At 40.4% G+C, this 23,871-nt stretch overlaps 1 protein-coding gene and 1 long non-coding RNA gene across 2 annotated transcripts in view; one reads left to right on the top strand and one right to left on the bottom strand.

Annotated features, from left to right (window-relative positions):
- Positions 1-6,681: 6,681 nt before the first annotated feature.
- TMEM26 (transmembrane protein 26) lies at positions 6,682-22,725 on the top strand. Its single transcript, XM_064145674.1, has 6 exons — positions 6,682-6,949; positions 10,036-10,114; positions 16,924-17,025; positions 17,574-17,794; positions 18,478-18,554; positions 20,931-22,725. Exons 1-6 carry the CDS (start codon positions 6,759-6,761, stop codon positions 21,323-21,325), a joined length of 1,065 nt encoding a protein of 354 aa, XP_064001744.1. The 5' UTR covers positions 6,682-6,758; the 3' UTR covers positions 21,326-22,725.
- The window catches only part of LOC135176540 (uncharacterized), an 82,408-nt gene continuing 81,178 nt past the window's right edge, over positions 22,642-23,871 (bottom strand). Inside the window, exon 3 of the long non-coding RNA XR_010302706.1 lies at positions 22,642-23,282. This is a non-coding gene — a long non-coding RNA (uncharacterized LOC135176540). The remainder of the gene's footprint in view (positions 23,283-23,871) is intronic.

Genomic DNA, 23,871 nt, shown 5'->3' with positions numbered 1-23,871 from the left:
GAGGAATTACAAATCCTAATAGAATACTTGAAACTTCCTTTTTCTTTTTCTCAGTTCTTTAGGAAAAAAACAGTCCTTCCAGAAGGCTTTTTTTTCTGAATCACAAAACCAACACTAAAGATGTATAAATGTAGAGAGCTGTATACTGCTCATATGCTTCCACTACCTTTAAACAGAGGGCTAAAACATAGCCCTCTGTGCCATTATTTTGGGGTTGCAGAAGCTCTGACATCAGTGGAGCTCTGCCAGCTCACACCATGTGATGCTGTGACCAGTGGCTCAATGTGCATTGCATACCTATGCCCACTAAGCACTGATAGTGCCATGCACTAACTGCTTTCACTTGCCTTTCTAAAAAGCTCTTCTCACAATGCATTGAAATGAAGTTTGTGCTAAGCTCGCTGTCCTGAGTCATATCTATGTCTCGGTAGATAGTGGCCCATCAGAAATGATAGCTATCCAAAACAACCAACCATTTGATGAGCCCCACCATCCAAGAAAGAAATAGGAGAGAATGACTAAAAGCACAAAATGGGAAGCATGAAGTGAAAAATGCATTCCATGTTATAGAGGGGAAAGAGAGACAATGAGAACAAGGCTGGCCACAGGAAGCTTTTTGCTGTCTCTTTTCATACATTGCAGGTTTACACTTTGGATGCTAAGTCTCTACAACTACTTTTTGAGACTGAATTCTGCAGCTGGTAGTGTGGGACTTAGCACCTTTTGCCTCTTATAAGCTTAGTGGCAAATAGAAAGGTGCCTGAAAATACTGGGAACTGGATTTTCAGATAGGTGTGGGGACTTTATATGCCTGCTTTCCTCTCAACAAAGGCAGGATGGCTTGATGAATTCTGAGCCTGAGGAAAGCTTTTTCCTTTTTTTTTAAAGGGAAGGGAAGGGGCAGAAGCAGGCTTATATGGAAGAAGAGAGTGGATTTATAATGTTCATGATGCCTGAAGATAGGAAATTAGATGAAAGCAAACTATAAATATATGTATTTTTGTGATTACTGAAACTAAGACTGCAAATTTCTTTTTAAGTGAATTATGATTTACTGCATAACAGATGCAGAAAGATTTCATCACCACCACCACCTGTAAAACTGCATTGTTTTTTATCAAGTAGGTCCTGTTGCGCCCATCTAGTTGATGAACATTCATATCAACTAGCAAATATAAATGACTTATGGGGATAATATTTCAATATATAATGACATTGCTATATCTCAGATTCTTTTAAGATCTAGGTTATTAAATATTAAATATCAAAGCTGTAAATTATTGTAGCAGCTTTATACAACTAAATTAAATTCAAACAAAGCCTAATTTCCTTAATCATTGACTGTAATCCTCCAGGAACATATGCTATTAGCTCAGCTACAAATGGCAGAGAAATTGTATGACTTCAGTTAAGTTATTTTATATCAAATTCTAATCCAGGGCAGAGTCCTCAGTAAATCTCCTGCAGAGATTTTAATGCTTCTGCAATCATATTGACTCTTTACTGGAGAGATAATCTTTTTATACTCTGTTTTTTTTCACTCCTTTATCCATTTTCTTCACACCCTTACTAGTGAGCTATAGCTAGTACCTTCTAGCACACATCACGCTTTGAAAGATTTGGCTCTCCCCTCTCACATTTGATCGGCAGGAGTCAGGCTTTCACTTATGCCAAAATCAGAGAGATTTTTTTTTGTTTCTATTTCTAAAACTGAATCATTCACATTCGTTTCAACACATATGTTAATTGCTACTTGCTGTGATCTCTCTATAAGGCTGTCACAATTATTCACAGTTTGCAGTTGAGCATTCAGAAAACAGAGCAATTTCCTCCTCTTTAAGAACCCTATTGGAAGTGAAATTAAGCAGATTTAATTTAAGCAAGAAACTTCCTCAGAGATTCAAGACAATGATCAGATAATAAAGAAATAAACTTTAGAGCCTGAGGAGGCCAGACTTGGAGAAACCTCCAGAGATCTCCTAGTCAGTCCTCACTCCCTACAATGTGATCAGCTGAACTGCTGTCATTCCTGGCAGATGTTTCCCTAATCTGTGCTCAAAAGCCTGCGACAATGGAGATTTGACACTTCTCTGTGCAATCTATTTCAGTGCTTCACTATCCTTCCTAGCAAGATATGTCTCCAGACATCTAATTGCAATCTTACTTTCTGTTTGAACCTTTTACTTCCTTCCCTAAGCTTTGAGACTAGGAAATGGGCAATTCCTGGCCTCCCTGCAAGCTTCCTGAATACTCGGCTACTTTCAGTTTACAGAACACTGCCAGGAGAGAGGTAGCAGCACTCATGTTTTTCTTTCCTCTGCAGACTTGTTCTTCTCTGAACATTCTATTCCATCAATTCTCACTTGGAAATGCATCACTTGAATTAGGGTAGCTTAGCTGAGGTCTTTCTTAGCATTAAGGAAGGTGGAAGTAATAACTCAAATCTGGCATGTCTTTTTTCTATATTCCAGTGTGTCTCCTTCAGAGCAGAACATTGAATTTATAACCCATTCTCATCCTGCGATTCTTACAGCTACTTGCTTAATACCTTATAATTATTGGAGTATTTGTCACAGTTTTAGGACTAGGGTCCTAAATTGTAAATAGAAATTTTCCAGAGAATTCAGAAGAGAGTTCAGGGGGATGGACTCTCAAAGGAGCTGAACAAAATATAAGAGATATGCTTATCCCATTCCACTGGTCTAAAAGATTTTATGTAGTTGGGAGTTACAGCGTGTTGCTCTCTCATTCTCCTGTTTTCCTGCTGTACTCCTCTGAACTTTGCCTCACTCCTCTGCGCCTGCTGTTGTTTGGGTTATTGCTAAGAACACTGACTGGGACAGGGGAGAGATAATACTGTGTTAGCTGGTAACAGCCCCTGGGCTTTGTTTAGGGGGTCTCAGAAATTATGTATAGGGAGATGTACAGGGGGGTAGCTGGGCTAGTGTCTAGTTGCATATGCATATATGTATTTGTATATGATTATTACTTTTTATATTTAGCCTACTTTTGCAAATAATTTCATTTTGCTTCCAAATTCTGAGTGTGGTAATTTACATTTTGGGGCTAAACCCCAAATTCTACAAGGGCCAAAATCACAACAGTACTGTAAGTCAAATCTTGAACTGAAAGACAGTGAAGAGCCACTACCCCAGAATTTCACTGCCAAAACATCCCAGTTTGCAAGTAAACAACAGAAGCAAATTGTGAGTCAACCTCCTTTGTTCAGAGCTCCCTGTCAAAAAAAGCACTGCAGATGATCACCAAAATCCTCAGAACTTCTGTACTGAAATCCCTCCTCCATTCCTGTCTAAACTGGAGCCTTGCAGGCACCTAAACAGGGGTCTTTTGATCCTATAAGCACTGAAACCTGGTAGGTTTCCTATTTAAACAATGAACCACTTCTTTATGCACTTTATTAATTTTCTGCTACAGAGGCACTCCTGGACTTCTCCACTAGATTCTCCCTCACTGACCAAAAGTAGGGCAGCAATTCAGCTAGGGCCTTCAAGCTGGATGAGAGCAGCCAATTTACAGGTTTCAGTTCTGTATCTATGTGCCGATGTGGCCATTAATTTCACAACAATGTGGTACTGCTGACTTGCATTCAGCTTATGATCCATCTTCAACCTTAGTTTCTTCTTGGGAACTGGTACAGTTTCAAATTTCTTAACAATTAAGGGGTCTTGTATAGGAAATTAACATAGTGATTCAGTTTAAAAGCAGAAATTAGACAAGATGAACAAGAGAAGGTCCATTTTTTTCAAGTGGTTTTCATATGTGGACAATTCTTAGCATCGACATGGACAAAGTTTGCAGACAGAAGAGAGTGTATCATTAGCAATGCACTTTACACAGACATGAGTCTTGCACTAAGCTTGGATCCAACCAACACTACCAATCTACCTTATGCTTAAACTGTCCTGCTGTCACTCCAGGTCAATTTCATAGAGACATAAAAGTCTCCACTCTTGTAATAGAGTCGTTTTTAGCCAGAACAAAGGTCTATCTGTTCCAAAGGTCTGTCTGCCTCAAACAGCGGATCTAACTCCATGCTCAGGAAAAGAGTACAAGAACAAGAAAAGCACAAAGTTTCTTCTCCAAGCACTCCTTAGCCTGTGGTCAATTAGCCTGATGACTCTAAGTCGCAAATTAGTAGAAACTATGAACACAATTAGAAGAATACTAGGACCTATAACACAAGCAAAACCCCTACCAGTTCTGTAAGCTTTTGTGCAGAAGTCAGTGCCATCCCATGCTACAGTGTACATCTGGACTCATGATGGAACTCCCAAAAGTTCATCAGCTCCTTTTGCACAGCCTTATCACCTCCTGAGGGCTTCTCTGCCACCTGACTATCCAGTGATCGAACAATTCCCTGGCAGACTTCCTATTCACTATGTGTTTGAACAGATAACAGACATTTTACTTGTTATGCTCTTTGTCAATTGTCCCTCACACTCCTTCAGCCAGTTTGTACATTTAACTTGACAGAATCTATCATCTTTCCAGCTTTCTTCATCTTTTCAAAGGATGTCTTCTTGCTCCCACAATCTCACCCTGCCAATGATGCCTTCTTGTCACTCTTTCTCAAGTTTTTCTTGATACACAGTTATTTTCATTGCACTTCCATGTGATTTACGGAAGCAATATCCATGTGCCTTGCAAAGAGTTAGGTCTTCCATCTGTCTTATTTTCAACAAGCTTCCTGATCTGTGTCTAGTTTTCCATTTTGAAGCTGGTAAAGAATAATGGTAAAGAAGTGGTTTGTATTACTCCTGTGAGGATGCTGAGTCTAAGCACATTAAGATCCTCATTTCCAGGGAGATCTTCATCTGTTACTGTCTATATTATATCCTGTAAACCACTACGAATTCAAGTCAAGCATTGCCCTGATCCAGATGCTCCACAAAACAGTCACTGAGATGCCATGTCTGGATGCAATTTTTACCTCTTCTAGACTGAATAACTGAAGTCGTCCACATCTACTTACTCCCTCCCTTTACTCAGCTGTGTTTGTTGTCATCATGGTCCACCAGTCAGCTAGGCAGAATCAATATCGTATGTCCTTCCCACTTAAGTTTAGGACCTGCACAGATGTGAAGTATGAATTGTTCACTGATGAGATTCCTTTGTCGAGCAGTTCAGCTCTGAGGTTCTTTAATGTGCAGAACTACTACCAATCAGCAGAACTCACAAATATATGATACATGACAATGTCCTATTGACTGTCATCTTCCAAGTTTATTGAATCTGCATTGTTAGGCTCTCCACAGATAATCAGACATACCAGTTCCTCTATGTCATTTCTTAGACATCAAGCATTCCCACGCAGGAGTATCTTGTTTAAGCAGACTCTCAGCTCTGCTGTTCCCCATTTCCTCTTCAACTAGGTTTGACCTTAACACCAACGGAAGGGCTGAGAACCAACAGCACTCAAGGCATGATATGGCAGAGGGTGGCTGCCGGCAGGGGATTATCAGTAGTAGGCCTTTGACTTGATTAATTTTAACTCTGAGTGTGAGGAACCTGATTTCTCTGGTTCAAAAGGCACGCTGCATAGTTCATTTATTTACTCAGGCATTTCCTGAGTGACCTGTATTGTGGAATGGCCTTTTGTTTTTCTTTTTGTTCTAGGCAGAGTTATTTTTAAGTAGTCTTCTGCCCCACCTCCCTCCATCCCCAAGGATATCAATCAGCTGGCCAGCACCAGCTTCAGTGCTTCATAGAGAAAGAAACCTGATTTTGCAGTGTGGAAACCTTGGACTGTAGAAATTGAGGAAAAACATCTTACAAAGGTCACAACTATTAGAATAATATCTCCTCATGTTTAAAGTAGAACAGGATATTTCAAACTAAGTCAGCGAGGACCTTTGGAGTGCCACAGTATGTAACATGGACTTATCTGTATTTTACAGTGATGTATCTCAATCCAAGAGCTTCAGTAATAAAGTAACACAAAAGTGGAGCAACACAGTGACTATTCTGATGAAGAAGAAAATTCTCTTTGGCTACCCTAGTGTAAATTGAAATAAAATTTATAATTGCTCCGAGAAATGTCAAAGCACTTATTAAACATACTCTGTACTTTATAAACTGTTCCCATACAAGATACTGAAGGTCAGTCTAGAGGTAACTGACCCAAAGATCACACTTCGGTGTGGGGTTTTTTTTTTTTGTGCAATGCTGAGTGAACAATTTGTTAAAGTTCCCAGATGTGAATTATATCTTTCATGGAAAGGGGGAAAGGAAAGCAGGGTTTGCAGTCTCAGTGATGCAGTGGAGCTTTCAGCAAAGCGGATTCAAATTAATAGTGCTTCTCACACCTCGTCCGTGCTAGAAACATACGAGATGACAGCGGCAAGCGGGACAAGCAGCAAGATGGACCTTGTGTGAGACAGAAGCCTCCCTGCCGTTGAGTCCTTCAGCAGATGGTAGAGAGTGGCCAGAGAGAGGCTCCTCACGCCCCTGCCTTGGCGTGGTGAGAGCTGGACTGAGCGCTCCAAACCGCTGTAGCTTGTTAGCTTAAACCTTTTTTTTTTTCCCTTCTTCCCTCTAAAAAGTTTTCAGGAAGTCTGGGGGAGGGGCAAGGCTGCTTCTTTTTTGTTATAATTGGCCCCTCTGTGGAGATGGAAGAGAAGAGATCTGTGTGTCTGTGGTGCGCACGATTCCCAGTGATTCCCAGGGCAACTTCCCAAGACTCCTAAAAAGCGCTGGGCCCCTGCGGTGCGGGGTAAAGGGGAGGGGGCTGCTCCAGGATGGAGCTGATCGTGCTGCTCAATGCTTTAGTTACTCGCCTGCTCTTTGTGTTGCACTCTGTCATCGGGGTCTGGAGAGTAACTGCAGCGAAGAAAGAATCCAAGTACTGGCTGCTGGCACTGCTCAATCTTCTCCTGTGCCTGGAGACAGGGCTCACCCTCAAGTTTAAGCAAGGCAGAGGCTACAAATGGTGAGCATGTTCCAGCGGCTCCAACGGAGCTCCTCTTGCTTCTTTGCATGTACTTTGCTGCAGCTGCGGGGCTGCCTGTTGCGGCTGCTGCCCGAAAGCACTTTGCCGCTCTGGTTTTGTTTCTGCCAAGTGAGTTTTCTCCGTTGCTGTAACTTGGGGGTGAGGGGTGGCAAACTGGTAAAGCCCTGGCTAACCCAAAGCCAGATCCAGAGGGCTTTCAGATGGGCAGTTTTACAGCAGATTATTTGAAAGGACTCTTTTTACAGTTCTGTGTGCGTATCCATATCAACAGCTGAAACTTGTGGGAAACGTAGCAAGAGGTACAAACTCTCGAGCTGTGCTTATCCTCCGGGCTGGGGAAGTGGGGGGCATGCACTCCCGCAGTGGTACCACTGTGCACCGTGTCGGGGACTGCACGTGTGAAGTACAGAAGAGTGATGGTGTCCCACACAGGCTGCTCTTCGAAGATGCCCTGCACCTCTTGCCCCATCCTGCCATACTCTGGTTGGCACCTTTTGCCCTGGGACAGCATTCCCTCTCCCTGCCTCTTGCAGCAGTGCCAATGCCACACTAGTGCATGAACCAAAACTCAGTCACAAATAAAAGATGAGCAGAAACTACTGCTGCAATACAGCAAGAATGGTTTAAATATTTGGGTTTGAGAGGCTGTTCCAAAGGAGAACTTTCATGCATGAAAGGCTGCCTGAAGAATGAACAAAAAAGTTAGTCATAGCAGTTTGCCCAAGCCCATGGGTTTTTACATGCATCTAAAGAATTACTGCAGGCATCTACAGCTCATCAGTGCTCAGTGAGCCAAAACAAATGCTCTGTAAAAAGGAAGTGGTCATGCAACTAATTGTTAAGATTTCACTAGGACCTTTTATTTTACAAAACTCAAACTAGAGGCAGACCCTAAGACAAATATAGGACCAAAAAAAGCCATCTCTAGACTGCTTAAATGATTTTCAATTCCTGCCCAGTGCAACCTGTGAAACCCATTATAACAGAAGCAGTGTCGTGTGACAATTCACACAAGTGTTCCATGCTCTAAATCTGAATGTAATAAAAGCAGCAATGATGTCTGGGACAGAGGGAAATGTAACAGCAGAGCTCCAAATGTAAAGTTATGAGACAAGAGATGAAGTGAGCAGACCCAGTTCACTGGGAAGAAAAAGCAAAGTCTACAGGAAGGAACAATTGCTATGGCAGCTTTTGGAAAATCCAAGTAAAAATACAGAATGCATGTACTTTTTAGATTAATACATGTGCTAGAAGACTGAGATAGATTTAGCTAGAAGGAAATTCTGAAAATGGCTGTGGTCCAGCACTTTAAGCAGCACAATTAAGTACATTTATAGGTAAGAATTGTAGACAAATGACCAGCATCTATTTGCATCAGGATAACTTTCTGCTTTGGTGGAAAACACATTCAGAATTGGTGCTATCTGTACTTTTAATAAAAACACCTCCATAGACAATCACTAATCCAAACCATGTCACTGGTCTCTCCTGTCGCCAAAAGCGTCATATTTCTCCATTCATTATTAGCAGAAGAATGTTAATTATTACAGCAGCATAAAAAAAACCAAACATAAGTGGTACATGTGAGAAAAAGTATTATTTGTTGGCCTGGCCATGTACTATTTTCTCTAGAATGCTCCTTCTGAAAGAAAGGTAGGGTTAAAAGCTCTAAAGTCTCCTGGCCTCATCTGGTGTCTTTAGCTCAGCATTGCTAACCTGCCAGCTGGATGGATTTTTCATGTGCTCAAGTCCTACAGGAAGTATTGTAAAATCTCTTAGCTCTCCCATTCAAATAGGAGGTGTGTTCACTCCCAAAATAACCAGGCTGAAATAGCACAGAATACACCACCCCCCCAAGCTGATCACAAAATGCACCCCCCAAAAAAAACAAACCTGCTATTTAGAGGAGATTATCTGAAACAACTCATCACAGCTCAGCAATGCAGATTTTTTTTTCCTGAATAGCAGGGCTGTTTTATTTCCTTGATACTTAATCTCCACTGGAAAAGTCCTGATTACAAAAACAAAGCTACATGCACTATAGGAACAAATAATAACTGCATCAATATTTGACTAAAATATTTCTGCAGATACATACTTAAAAGTAATTTAAATTCACTGCAGAATGTGCCAGTGACAGGATAAAAGGAACCAAGCTGTGTTTTGACTCCACTGCCCTGTTGTGGGCCAGTAGATGTATGTGATGCAAATGCTGCTGTGCATCTCAGCAGCATTGCAGTGATGCTAACTCCATACTACAGCAGAACTAAATGGAGCATTAGTGGCATCAGACTCCATTCCTGTTCAAAAAGGGTAGAAATTGCCAAAAAACCCAACCCCAAAATGTCATGTGTTTAATAAGAAAACATCAGTAACCCTCACAAGAATTGGTGAAGGAGTAATGAGTCCTCTCTAGTACTTCTGAATAAACTGAGTTCAGGAAGCTGAAGATAATAAAGCTTCACCATCAGAAGCTATATGAAAGACTAGCAGGGAGAGAAGAAGTCAGAGATAGAAATGTTGAAGAATTATCCAATTGTCAACACAAATGGAGAAATGAGGTCAAGACCCATTTTCATAAACCATTTTAGCCTTCACTGAAAGACCTCAGACCGATGCTATTTCTACTTTTCCTGTGTCAGTGCACAGGATTCTGAACAACAGCCTTTATCCCAGCATCATTCAGTGAAATGACTCAATGTATTAATTCACCCTTCATGAAATCAGAAAGAGCATGTTAGCTAGAGGCTTTTTGTCTTACTTAAAGTACAGAGATCGCTGTGATGGAAATACAAACAGCAAAGTGTATTTATTTAGTTCTTAAAAAGAGATTTTAAATAAACTTCTGTATATGATCTGAGATGGGCATGAGAATAATCCTATGATTCATAACACTGACAGCAAGAGGAATTCAGCAAGAACAGCAACTGTTATTTGCAGTTGCCCTATTTCTTAATATCCCATATAGTAGGAGGCAGAAGATGCTTTTCAATGCAGATAATGACAGGCTACGTGGTATTTACAGTGTGATATAATACCAAGCTATCTTTTCTTTTCCTTCACAGGTTTTCACCAGCTATATTTTTATATCTGATTTGCACAGTACCATCACTATGGCTACTAGAAATTCATCATGGGACTCAGGTATTTATTATACAACAAGATGGACTAGTTTGAATTGAGGCATTATTTGATGGGCTAGAGTCGGGCATACAGACACAAGTCTGCCAAGTCTTGTTCCAATTCTCTGTTTTGTATGTGTGGGTCTCCCAATCCAGCTACAGCTATACTATAACTACTGTGCATTTCCTAAATATCAAATAATGAGCCTCACTCCAGGCTAAAAATGAGAGCATTTGTTTGTATTTATCTGGGGAACTGAGGACTAGAAGTTTGAAAAACAGTCTTTCACCCCCAGGTTACAAGCTTGAATCTTGCTCAGGATGGTGACAATTTCATTGCTTTAGAGGCCTTTGTAAAATAAAGTATGAGTTTCGCAGTGCTTACAGGCAGATAGCACAATTCCAAGCAAGACAAAATTGAGACAGGTATTGAAAGGGGTCTTAAATTACCATATGTTTGCTGTACTCTAGAAGAATAGTCACAGATTGCCTCCACAGATAGCTGACATGATAATTTGTCTGTCAGTGTTTGTATCCTTCCATTGTTTGTGCTCTATAGAAATCTGGGAGGGGGCATCTGAGTTCTAATTCACAACTGAAACAGACAGCAAAATGTTTTAAGTACAATTATTCTTTTGGCAGTCTGGGCCAGGACAGAGCCACTTAGAATAGCTGCCCATGCTGAGTGAACAACTTCTTCATGTGGGCTGCTTTCAACTCCCTAGAGCACTTCCACATACTAAAAAGGGCATTTTGTCCATCCCAGTAATTGTGCATATGCAGTATCTAATGTCCACAGAAGAAAAGAGTCTGAAATAACAGAAGCAAAAGGTAACAGAAGAAAATACATAAATTAGACTAAGAAGACATAGTATCTCATTTTCTCCTTTGAAACATTGTTAGAGCCCACAGAAGCATAATCAAATATTCAAAATTGTGTTTACACTGAAAATGCCTGAGGCTTTTTCTAAATACAGCAGCAGGAATTTATTGTCATCTTGTTTTGCCAAATCTCCTTAAACAGTCACAGACAGGTAATGTGGATATTGAGAACATTCGTCATAGTTAAATCTGGTCCAAGAAACAAGCTAATTCTGTAGTCAAAGGCAGCAGTTTATTTCCCAAAATTATGTTAGAACATGGCATACTTTGTTCTTATTGATATACTGCTACTGTGAATTAAAGAGGGAGTATATCAAGTTAACAGCTTGGTTTATACCTGGAGAGATTAACGATAGAGAGTTCTGGAAACACACAATCTAATAGAGTCGAAAACAATACCTCCAGAAGGGGAGGTATTCCTAACAATTACTCTCCAACACAGCACCCAGGCTAGTACTACCTCTCATACTAAAGTATTCCTGGGATTTTCCTTAATAAACTAAGAGAATGGGTAATTATGCAGTTGCTAGGTCCATACATTTAATATATACAACATAATACCAGTTTGTGGTCTTTAAAGAAGTGGAACCTTGATTTCATGTTGAATCTTTAACAGGAAACACAAAGTGCTTGTGTTGATGCTGTCATTTAAAGCGTGTGCTAACATGTAGCCTCTCTTCCTGAAGATAGAGGCAAATCTCACTCTAAGTACTACAGAGCTGGACATAAGTAATGCTGTTCACATATCAACAGTTAAATACTGGCTGCATAGAAACTACTGCTTTGCAGTAAACTATTTGGGAATGAAATACATATTTGGGAGAGACTATAAAGTAAATTTAACTGTACTGAGGGAAAAAAACCCTGATGTTTGCAAAATAGAGTGGCAAGAAAATTAAAACTATTTAATCCATTAACCCCCTCAAATATTCTTTCTTAACATTGTATAAGATCTCAGATAAACAAATACCTCTGCTACTTTTTCAAATATCCAGTGTGTCACTGCCACATAAGGCAAAAAATTACCTTCTTTTGCAGGGCTTACCTGACTATCAGTGCTGTGTCTGATGCAGCCTGCCCAGTCAGTAAAATTATAGTTGGCAAACCTTGTAATTATTTTTAACCATAGAATCATAGAATAGTTTAATCTGGAAGAGACTTCTTAGACCATCAAGTCCAATCACAGACCTAATATCACCACAATTATTAAACAATGTCCCCAGGTGCCATGGTCACATCTTTCTTGGACACCTCCAGGGATGGGGACTCCACCCTGCACTCCCTGTGCAGCCTGTTCCAATCCCTGAACACTCTTGCAGCAAAGAAATTTTTCATCCTCTCCAACCTAAACCTCCCCTGGCACAATTTCAGGTAATTTCCTGTCCTTCTATCATCTGAAACTAGGGAGCAGAGCCCAAACCCTACCTGACTCCAACCTCCTTTCAGGGAGCTGTATAGAGTAATGTGGTCTCCCCTCAGCCTCCTCTTCTCCACAGTGAACACCCCCAGGTCCCTCAGACATGTCTCGTTCCATCCTTCAAAGAAGGAGCTGGGATTGTTTAGCCTGGAGAAGAGGAGGCTCAGGGGTGACCTTATTGCTGTCTACAACTACCTGAGGGGAGGTTGTGGCCAGGAGGAAATTACTCTCTTCTCTCAGGTGGCCAGCGCCAGAACAAGAGGACACAGCCTCAGTCTGCGCCAGGGGAAATTTAGGCTCAAGGTGAGGAGAAAGTTCTTCACTGAGAGAGTCATTGGACACTGGAATGGGCTGCCCGGGGAGGTGGTGGAGTCGCCGTCCCTGGAGCTGTTCAAGGCAGGATTGGACGTGGCTCTTGGTGCCATGGTCTAGCCTTGAGCTCTGTGGTAAAGGGTTGGACTTGATGATCTATGAGGTCTCTTCCAACCTTGGTGATACTGTGATACTGTGATACTTAGGATCCAGTAACACAGCGGTGAAGGCTGGAGGGCCTGTCATCAGGTGGCAAAATCTTGGGTGTTGCTTTAATTCACACTAAAGAGAGAATTATGATTAATTCACAATATCTTTTGAGCTTTCTGTTTGGACTGCTACCTCCTAGAGCTGTGAAATGACTCCAATGTGATGGCTGTAGGACAAAAATGGAACAAGTATATCTGGGAACAGTCTTTTGGCTGCTTCTTGTTTGAGGTCACAGAATCCCAGCATCCCAGCATGGTAGGGTTTGGAAGGGACCTCTGGAGATCATCCAGTCCAACACCTCTGCTAAAGCAGAGCACTCACAGCAGCTTAACTTGAACATACTAAGAAAACAGTGACTATTACTGCCTATTCCCTCAGTCTCATTCTGAGGTGGGATTCTCTTACCAATTAAGATTCTAGTGTATCACTCTCCTAAAAGTGATCTTACATCTTTAACCATTTCTCCCCTCTCATATCCATTATCATCTTTATTTTGGAAGGCAGCTTAAGCAATCTTTTCTCCCTGATTAACATTTCATCTTTCCTGTATGAGCAAAATGAGGCAGTCATGGTTGCTTTGAATTTCTGACATCACATATGTTGCCATAGCGATGGCCACACTCTTTGCAGCAAATCGAGGAGAGCAATCAGGGTACCTGTTGCTCAGCAGAGGCCCTGCTCCACAGAAGGGATGTTCTCTTCCACAGTGTACTCAGATTGCCAGCCTCCACACACACATTAGCAGGATTAGAAGTGCTCTCCCCTGCTATTCAAGTGTCAGATTTACCATCTCAGTGCTGGACCCATAGAACAGAGCTATAGCTAATGCAGTTTTTGCTACAGACTAACAGATCATTAGTACCATGCAAAGAGAAATTTGCTGAATGAGTTCAGTGTTTCAGGGGTTCCCCATGCACCTACAGTGAGCTCTCTGCAGGCCACGTGCTAGGACACCATCATACCATGCAACAGCGTCTCTGTCTCGATTGGATGTTTTGTAAATCAGAGTGACATAAGCTTCATCTCCAAAGAAACACAGGAAGAAGATTAAGATAGAAGTTATGCAAAATATGTACAATTTCTTCCTGTTTTAATTTTTAAAAAAAGGCTTTTTTTTTGTTTGGCTATATTCACTGTCTTGATACCCAGGAGTAACTGGGCTCCAGTAGTAAAGACATAAACCATGTTTATCAACTGCCTGTGAAACTTAGTATTCACTTTTTCCTTGTCACATTCCCATTAAGTCACTGCACATACATAATTGGCTAAGTAAATATGCCTGGCACCAACAGTCCTATTTACATGCATATACATGATGAAAATAAAGGCTCTTCTCCAAACTTTCAAGTGAGTCACTACTTCAATCACCACTCAGTCAATATTCAGAGAGAAACAAACCAAACCCAGATCCGAACATACTTAAAATAAAAATCAAAGGCTGCTTAAATGCCTGACTTTACAGATGCAGTTTTCCATTTCCTGCCTGCATGCAATTGTGATGAGATATGGACCTGGCCCTGAGAAGTGCCTTTCAGGCAGAGTTCGTGGAGCCCTGCACTGAAATAATATCCCCCCCTACTCAGCTGGGAATAGCAGCAAAATTACATAGAAGGAACCTACAAGGGGCACTGATAAAGTGAATCCAATTTCTTTCAGTATTCTCTGTACTTTTATGCTGCTAGGAGAAAAAGGGAAAAAAGAGAAAAAAGAAGAGCCTCCTTGCAAGTCATGTGGTAGCCATGGAGTGCACTCCTCTACCTCCCTGCAGCAGATCACCTGCTCCGGTGCCATGACAGCTAACTGCTCTTGATTATTGGCTTGGGGAGAGCCATGACATCTGCTGAGTGGCACCCACACACCTTCCTACCCATAGTTGTAGCTGCTATGGGCTCCCGTTTTGCCCCTGTCCTTCAGCCACCTGATTTACTTGTAGGGAGTTATCTCAGTGATATCCACCATCCTTGTGCATACAGCAAGTGCAACAAGACAACAGGCTGCCTAAGCAATAGGGTTTTAAAAACCAAACAAATCCTCAAACTCTGATGTGGAGTTTAATGCAAACACAGCTCCCTTCCTCTTCTGCCAGATGGGGCAGGGGGGCAGAGGAGCAAGCTCAGATGCAGACTTCATGACAAAGCAAAGGCTGTAAAAGTGAATTACCCTTCATTCTCCAGCACAGGTTAGTAATCCCTTTGGCCCTGCCCAGGCTACTTCTTACAAGGTAGACATTCATTTCATTGTATTCTGAGGTGGTTACACTGGCTATCTAATATTTTTAGGTCATGGTCTTCTCAGCCAACTGTGTCATGCTGCCTGTAGGGGGTATTCAGACAGACTGATTTTGATCTTGGGAGCTCCTTTCCACAAGCTTTAGATTTTTAATACAAGCAAAAGATAAAAAAAGCTTCTCTGTGGCACCAGTGAAGTTTAATTTCTGAAACAACCTCCGAACATGATGTTCTGTGCTTCTTCTTTGTTTGAAGGGCTAACCTAGAGAGATTAGCCCCACAAGGCCATAGCCAGGCAGAGTACCAGCCCCTCTACCTCATTATTTCCAAGTCCAGAACTTAGAACTTCTTTTTTCCAAATAGAAATACCATCTTTGCCACCTACGCGTGGTAACCTTTCAACACTCTCACACTCATTGTCCAAATAAGGCAAGCATTCTGTTTAATAGTCTTTATCACCAATTATAAAAGCAACAAGCAGTGGGGTTTTGTCCCAGATTATTCAGGCTATGGGAATTTGCTCAATTTATCTACAACAAGGTCAGGCAACAGGCAACCTTCACCCAGCTACAGAGCAACATTATCAGAGACCAAGTATTGGTGGAATCTGAAATTGCCCAGAATGTGACATTTGCTGGAATACGTTGCCTTTATATTGGCAGGCATTATGCTGAACACTGCTACTCAGTATGCACTAGAGCACATCCTGGTTGTTGCAGAAAATCACTCCCTGTGCAATAAAATAGTAGGGGGGCCAGTGGAGAAATGCACATCATTTGGTGTTCTCTGGCACAAACAGGAGAGGATAAAAGTCTGTAAGAACAGCATAGTTTGGTTTTCTAATTATCCTTTTTAAAAATTATTATTATTACAATAAAGAGAGATGTTAAGGGATTGTTATGAAGATAGATTTTGTGTAATCATAGCCTGGTTTCTCAAGAGCCACCCTTGGGCATGAAGGTGGGCATAAGAACAGTGCCGTGCTGCAGACCTCAGACAGGACATGGTTCCACTGCTGGTTTACAGCAGTTGGACAGCGAGCATATTTCAACCAACATTAGAGTTCCCAGAGAACCAAATGCTTGGAGAAAGTAAAAGTATCAGGATTTTTTTCTACTGCAGGAGCAGGCAACAAGAGGACCGTTTTTCTTAATTATTGCTCAATCTCATCTCTCACATTATGAATTTCCTTGCAGAAAAAGGCACAGCTGGGGGTTAAAGGGAGTGGCACAGCAGAGAATGCAACCAAAATGTTCTACCCCATCTTTGTTCATTTATGCCTCAAGGGAAGTTGTAGAGAAAAATGAAACAATGGCAATTTAGAGAACTTTTTCAGGATAGTGGAGATGAGAAGCAGACATTTTGAAAGCAAATTTGAGTACAGAGATTGATCATGCCACTTTTTTACCCTCTTTTACTGTTTTAGCCAGAGAGAGAGTGTGTAGGAAGCCCAGTAGCCTGTTTAGAGTGCCGCAAGGAGATCACATTCAAAGAATGTTGTTTTAACAGCACAAAGATGTCATGTGTTCCTTTAGCCTTTGAATTTACATCTTCTATAGTACAATGATACACTTTCTCAAGGACCTACAAACACATCACTCCTGCCTTTGTGAGAGGATTTTTTCCCTTGTGAACGAAGTGAATTAGATTCAGAGTGAGTGTGTACCTTTGTAAATAAATGAACCTTCTGCAGTTCGGCCAAACAGGACTCTCTCAGCCATAGAATCTGTCTGCTCCCTGTGTGAGATGTTTATGCATGTGTGATGTTTTTGTTCACAACAGTACTGTGATAATGCATCCAGGGCAGTTCAGGTGAATGTCAGCAACCAAGATTTCAATCAATCCAGAGACAGCACTCATGGAAGTGAGGGAATCATTCAGACGGTGAGACACCTTTCCCTATTCTTAGTAAAGCTGTTATGATAATTAAAGCAATTGCAAACTATTATTATATCTATTTGGGCAAGCTCCTCACAGACTGAGTAAAACTAAAACAAGTTTAAAAAATATTGAAAAAAAAGATAATAGTTTCAGAAAACCATATTCTGAATATGGCCTACAGTGTGCTGCATACCAATCAGTATTGGTAGGACAAGTGTTTGTGTGAAGATGAGACCCCACTACCATTCTCTTCCAAATCTTAATAGTAGAACTGACAAAGTGTCTGGGTGATGGCTCCGCAAAGGTTTACACTCAGATGAAAAATGATAACATGAGTAGGAGTAGTCTACAGAAACAGCTTGGCCATGCATTACTCAAAGTTTCTATTAATGTGCCATTTCCAAACTATGCCTGCTACACAGGAATTATTTGCTCTCATATAATGTGAAGGAAAATAAAAGCAAGCTTGAGAATTAATACAGTGTGTGAGGGCAGCTGTAATGTCAGTCTTCTGAAGTTACACTATGTTACTGTTGTTGACTTTTAAACAGGCTAAAGTCCTTGTGAATCAGCTTTCCATAATCTGTGAGACTGTTTGGACACTGGCCCTTCATCAAACATTTCTACTGCTACTAGTAGTTGGAAGATGGCTTCTCCCCATTGGAGTTGAAATCACCCGGGATCAGTTGTCTCAGCTGCTTCTCATGTTTGTGGGAACAGCTGCAGATATACTTGAATTTGCTAGTGAAACCTTGGACATTCAAGATGTTCGGTAAGGACTGTTTGCTAACAGAAATAATTTGTGTAGTGCAAGATATGTATTTTGTTCAATTAATGAATTGGTCTTAGATTGGCAAGGAAGCAACTAGAGTTTGCTTTAGTGATTCATTATCTAAGTTGCCTCTTTTGTTATCTCATATGTACTTTCATCATGATAGAATGACAAACTGTTCAAAGATAAGAAGGGAAATGCATAGCCTAGTGTGAATTTTCAACATTGTGATCTCTCCCAGAGAAAGCAAGCTCATCTCCCCCTCACAGCACTGAGACATGAGTTGTGAACATCTATCATAAAGACAAAGAGTCACAGAAGAGGTTCACCCCCTCTTACAGATGTACTTTATGGCAGGAAAAGGGGTCCTTCCCACTTGGCAGAGGAGTCTCAGGCTTGCAAGCAGTGTGCAGTCACTACAAGGGTAACGATATCTCCTCTTCGAGCCACAAAGCCTACTTCCATATTCTTAGCATTAGATCATTACCATCAGATATTCAGTGTAATTACACAGCTGGAACCCTGCCTCTGTTTTTCTTAGTCTTACATGTCAAGAGCATGCATTAATCAATCACTGTTTTGTTCACCCACCTTTTAAATGACATCCCAAATACTACAGGAAGCATTTGATACCACATAAGGAAACTGCATCTTCATTATTACCATTTTTTCCCCTATCACAGGAAAAATGACACTCTTGTAAATGCAATTCTTGCTGTATGGACTTGGAGTATGTTACAGTTTCCACTTGATCTTGCAGGTTAGTACTTGCACACAGGCAAAAAAAAATGGGAACGAATGCTTTGATTTTTTTGCTGACATATCTTGTGGCTGTGCACGTGCTACAGGTTATACCAAGGACCCTGGGTGGAAAAAAATCATTTACCAAGGATGGCTTTTGAAGAAAGCCCATTGTGGTTTCTTTTGAGGAAAAAACTTGTTTCTGGCTAACCTCCGATTTCCCCAATTAAACTCTCACCTTCAAGGGAAAAAAGGGAATTAAAATATTGTATTGGAGCCTCTGTTCACTGCCTTAAACTTCACTGTGAGCTCTCAAGTTAGATCTGGTCTTGGATTCTATTTTGGCTCCAATCTGCAGATTATATTTTGGCTCAAATCTGCATAGGTTACTAGATCCTATGGAGGGTGAGGAAGTTGTTAACCACAGGGAACTGCACAGTCGAAAGCACAGATGATGTTAGCACAGGAAAAACTACCTACTTACAGGGCGCCTAAAGGGCCATGTAATGTTTGGACTGACACCCTTATCTTAATCTCAAAGTTCCAGCATTCAGCCAACTTGGGCTTCTATTTGTTCCCAGGCAGAAAGGCCTTCTCTGTGTCCGAGAAGAATAATGAAAACTGCTTCAATCATCACCTGTTCCAACCATTTTGGCCTCTAGTCACTATAAGTTTGCAAGTTAACTATACTAGTCCAAAGATATGTTATTCTCATTATCATCTTCTATAAAATTGATGACTGGGTTGACACACTGACTAGAATAATAGATTAAAAAAATAATGGAAAAAAGAGAAAGAAAAAAATATTTCAGGAAGTTTTCATTATCCTTTCATTAGTCAGGAATTTTTCATTTCTTCATGGACAGAACTAGGCTTTGTTTTTGATGCTGAAGTTATGGAAATACTCAGCATTTCAGCCTTGGCAGCTCATCTCCTGAAAAAACTGATGCAATCACATTTCAGATTTATCATAGCCACAATTCCTGTTACTGGTAACATATATTCTCTTAAAGATGCCAAACACTCAGGTGTGTTTTGCACAAAACGAACCCCAACCCAAAACAACCAACCAACAAAAAACCAAAAAGTCAAAAAACAAACAAACAAAAATTCCCTTATACATCATCACCTCCCAAATAATTTCAAAGTGCTTAAACAATTACAGCATATCTCTTGCACTGTGCATTTTTTATTCTGGCTATGCTTTTCTGCTTATTCAATTAAACCTACCAATAAAAAACTAAATTATTGAACCACATTGCCCTGAAATTTACTATGGGTACAGTTTATTTAAGTAGTCCTATATAGTTGCAGAGAGAGTACTTTTTATTCAGGCAGCAAAATGTTTACTTGCACGTCAAACATGATGTAAAATAGACATTTTTAGATACTTATTATTGGACTGCAGCAAACCAGTTAGGACTATTAAACAACTGTAGCACAAAAACATATTAAAAAATTAGCTGCTGCTGAAGCTTTGCCTAATGGATTCAGCAAATTTCTACATTCTACAACTCATTTTCCACTTGAGCATCATCTTTTTTTTTCCTCAGTGTTGACTCAAACAATAGAATTTCAGGAAGCTGAAATGTTTGACAGTTGTTACTGCACTACAAGTAGCTATGTTTTTTAAGCTAATGAATTCCACTGCCTGAGAGACAGGTTAGTTAAGCTACATACATTTTCATAAGACTCAACTGTATTTACCACACACAAACCTTTCTAGATCCTTCTCTAGACACCATGACACAAAAAACATTCTAGCCCACCACAACCTTTTCAGCCAAGGGGAGCACATCTGTGCAAGTTCCAACAATTGCATGTAATTTCATACCTAGAAGGCTAAGAACAATTAACTGTGGTTCACATCTTACATGGCAAACAGCAACCACAGAGTTTCTTCCTATCCATAATGCTTGATATTGCCCCATATTGGCACGACTTAATTTTACTATAACACATGGAAAAGGCAATGGCTATTTGGTGAATCTTTTAAAAGCAAGGACTTAGCCTGGAATGAATTAAGTTCTACAGCTCAGGCTGCCAATCAGTAGTTTATTTCTTAAAAGTAGGTATTAGCCTAGGAGTTCATCAAACAAAAGCTGGGGAAATTGTTACAGAAAGATTAGCTGATCTACTTTTGCTTCTTGGTTTAAACATGTATAAATTCTGATAGCTCTGTGGGATAGAAACGGAGGAAGTGGTTTTGGTCCTGTTCAGCAGACCAGGTAACTGCGTGCTTAGTGTGTGTGTGGAAATTTGATATGCTTTATGTTGAATTGTTCACAGTTGAATGCATTTATAATCCAGGGTATCCCGGCTTATAGCTGTCCTGTAAAACAACCCTGACTCAATTTTAGAAAGTCATTTTAACATAACTGTGTTTTATTTCCAGTACAGCATATTGGCTGCAAACCAACTACATCAACCAGGCGGATCCCCAGCCTGCTGCTGTGCAGGTACAGCGCAGAACTGTGGAACATCGGGGTCAGCCTTTTCATACAGGATGGCCCCTTCTTCATTGTGCGTTCAATCTTGATGGGCCACTTTGGAATATTTAATCAGATGCTGGTGTTTTTTACAGCTAAGAATATCTTAGTTGTGACTCTACAATTGTATCGTTTGGCAGTGATAATGTTAGACTTTCGTGCTACCATTCTGCAGAAAAGCAGGAAAGGAGAAGTCAGCTGTTGCCCATGCGAGCCTTATGAAGCTCATACTCATGCTGCTGCTGACCAAGATAATGAAATGAAAGAGTTTGTTGCATTTCCTCAAAAAAAGGAAACCTAAGTTCCACCAAAAGATCAGTGAACACAGTCACTGACTTGAAAGAGGTTGCATTTCCCACAGCTTCTTCAGAAGAGCTTAGCCTATTTCTATGATCAAACATATCTTGAGTGCCCAAGTCATCTCTTCCATCAAGATATGAATAATTTCTTCTAAGCTGTAGGGGAAATTTCTGAAGCAGATTCATAGAAATGGGACTTTTTAAAAAAATCCCTTTGTATGGAAGTTTTTAACTAGTTTCCTATTGTATTAACCTCAAGGACTTTGTAGCAATAGTTTGTAGTGTCAAGAAAGGTCTGGCACACTTAGAAAGTTGGTTGTTGTCTTTGGTGGCACTGTGCTAACAGACGCACTTGCATGCATTCAAACAGAAGAACGATCCTATCCATTATATGAAGTGCAGAAGCATTTAGCTCTACTTGAATGCTTGGGCTCTAAGTAAAGTGTTCACTGAGTATGGGAGCAGTTTCAGTAGCAACAACTGTACAGACGTGCAAATGAATGGAGATGACAGACTGCTACTGTCATTGTGACATCTACACATGTTCAAACTCTTGAATGAACAATCTTCAAACATTACCTCATCCTGTGCTGGATTCAGTTAAAAAAAACTATGCAACACCATGAAACTGTACAAAAGACTGTCTCTTAGGTTTGAATAATCTGATGTAAACCTTGAAGCCTTTTTTTTTTTTAAATACAGAGAGTTTTGCTTTTCTGTTTCTACCAGTTAAAACAACAACAAACTAAAAAATACAGAATATTTGTAACGACTTCTCCACCACTCTGGCTTCACTGTGCTTGCAGTTGAGACAAAACTTTAAAATGCGTCTATTTTGTATGATTTTTAGAAGTGGCCTGACTCAGGTATATAATCTAACTAGAAAGAAAATGGCACTGCTTAAGTTTGACAAGGCAACCCAGCCAAAAGGATCAGGCTTGTGCTTCACATTTCAGAAAGCACCAGAAAATCCCATGAAGTAAATTCAGAGATTGTCTCATCTGTTGGTAATTATAATCTTTACTGATTGTTGGTTTACTACTTGCACAATTGGAGTGAACAACACAGGGCCCTATTAATTTCTCCCAAGAACACACACGTTAGATAAAAGTAAGACCACTGACTTTGCTGGTCATAACTTACAGAAGCTGAAAGTAAGACAAGTGTCTTTTGAAAGTCTGCCTAAAATATTATCTATTCTCACAGAAAATGGCAGGTGCTTTTACAAATTTCTGCATCCATTCTAATAGAGATCAGAAAAAGTATATTAAAAAAACCCTAGCAAATACAAAGTGACCTAATTAAAATAATTTCCCATATTAAAATTTGTTTAGTAAACCTCTTCTAAAGCCTCAGTTACCTAAAACCAGAATCTGGTTTCAGGAATTAATAAAAGTGTTTTTGCCACCATTGCAGCAGTCATATGCTTATTTATCCATACTCTGCTAAGCAATGATATGCTTATTTTTTGATAGATTAACCTATTTAAAATTTCAGCCCTCAGACATGTGAACCTGTGTTTATGCATGTGAGCTGTTACTGTTCTCTGTAGGATCAGGCCCTTCCATTATAAAACTAAGGAAACACACAGCCACAAAAAAGGAAATCTCATATACTTCATAGCCCTTCTTAGCCTTTATACTTTAGTAATAATGTGCAACACCTCCTGCTCTACTTATTTTGGGCCTTTTTCCAGCAGAAATTGAAAAACACCATTTGCCATGGTGTTGCAAGGCAGACATATGGAGAGTGGAATGCAACTTCATTTGGGATTTTAATTTAAGTCTAGAGGTAAAAAAGCTGAAGTGCTGCTGCTGACCAGCTGCGCTGTCTAAAACCTTTCACACCAGGGTGCATTTAGAATCAGTTGGTAGAAATGCAACATCTATTCCATGTTGATGCAAGCCAGGACTATTCACATTCTTCTTGAGATTACCACTTGATGATACAGCAATTATCCTGTTAAAAGAATCATTGCTAATTAATTTGGAGTACACCAAGCTTGCTAGAACATCATGCTAAATTCATCAGCACACAAACTGCAAGATGTACTTTCTAAAAAGCGCTGTCTATTTAGAAGCTTTGTTCAGCAACAAACTGCCTACCAGGCTCAGCCTGCAGCAAATGCAAGATCCCCTGGGGTCAGCAATAGAGACTAGTTACAGGAGGAATATTTTACAGAGAATGGTATTTCCTGGTTTTCAGGCTGCTCCATTTTAAACAGCAGTAAAGCTTCTAATCAAATTTACAGTGAGAAGAACTCACTCCAATGCTAGATTGTTACTGCTATATCCCTTCTTCATTCACTCACAGACAAAATAAGCTACATTCTTCCTCAGTTTACACAAGAATAGATTTGGACTTCTCTTTTCCTCCCCCTCCCCACTATCAGGGGTGATGACAGATTGCTTAAAAACAAAATGAAAACCCAAATGGACAAAGTACTTAAGTGTTGGGTAGTCTATGTCCCCCCTCTGTGTGCAAAGGGGAATCACATACGCCATATCGCAGCAGGAACATGCAGTTCATAGAGAAGCCTGGAAATGGC

The sequence above is a fragment of the Pogoniulus pusillus genome, chromosome 6 (assembly GCF_015220805.1).
Source record: "Pogoniulus pusillus isolate bPogPus1 chromosome 6, bPogPus1.pri, whole genome shotgun sequence".
Classification (NCBI taxonomy): Eukaryota; Metazoa; Chordata; class Aves; order Piciformes; family Lybiidae; genus Pogoniulus; species Pogoniulus pusillus.
This window is presented reverse-complemented; position numbering and strand designations above follow the sequence as displayed.

What these genes read in the sequence shown, in the direction of transcription:
- TMEM26 (XM_064145674.1), top strand. Translation starts at nt 6,759, where the DNA reads ATGGAGCTGATCGTGCTGCTCAATGCTTTAGTTACTCGCCTGCTCTTT. An exon ending in AAATTCATCATGGGACTCAG is followed by an intron (nt 10,115 to 16,923) that starts GTATTTATTATA and finishes TGTTCACAACAG; the next exon opens with TACTGTGATAATGCATCCAG. An exon ending in GTGAGGGAATCATTCAGACG is followed by an intron (nt 17,026 to 17,573) that starts GTGAGACACCTT and finishes ACTTTTAAACAG; the next exon opens with GCTAAAGTCCTTGTGAATCA.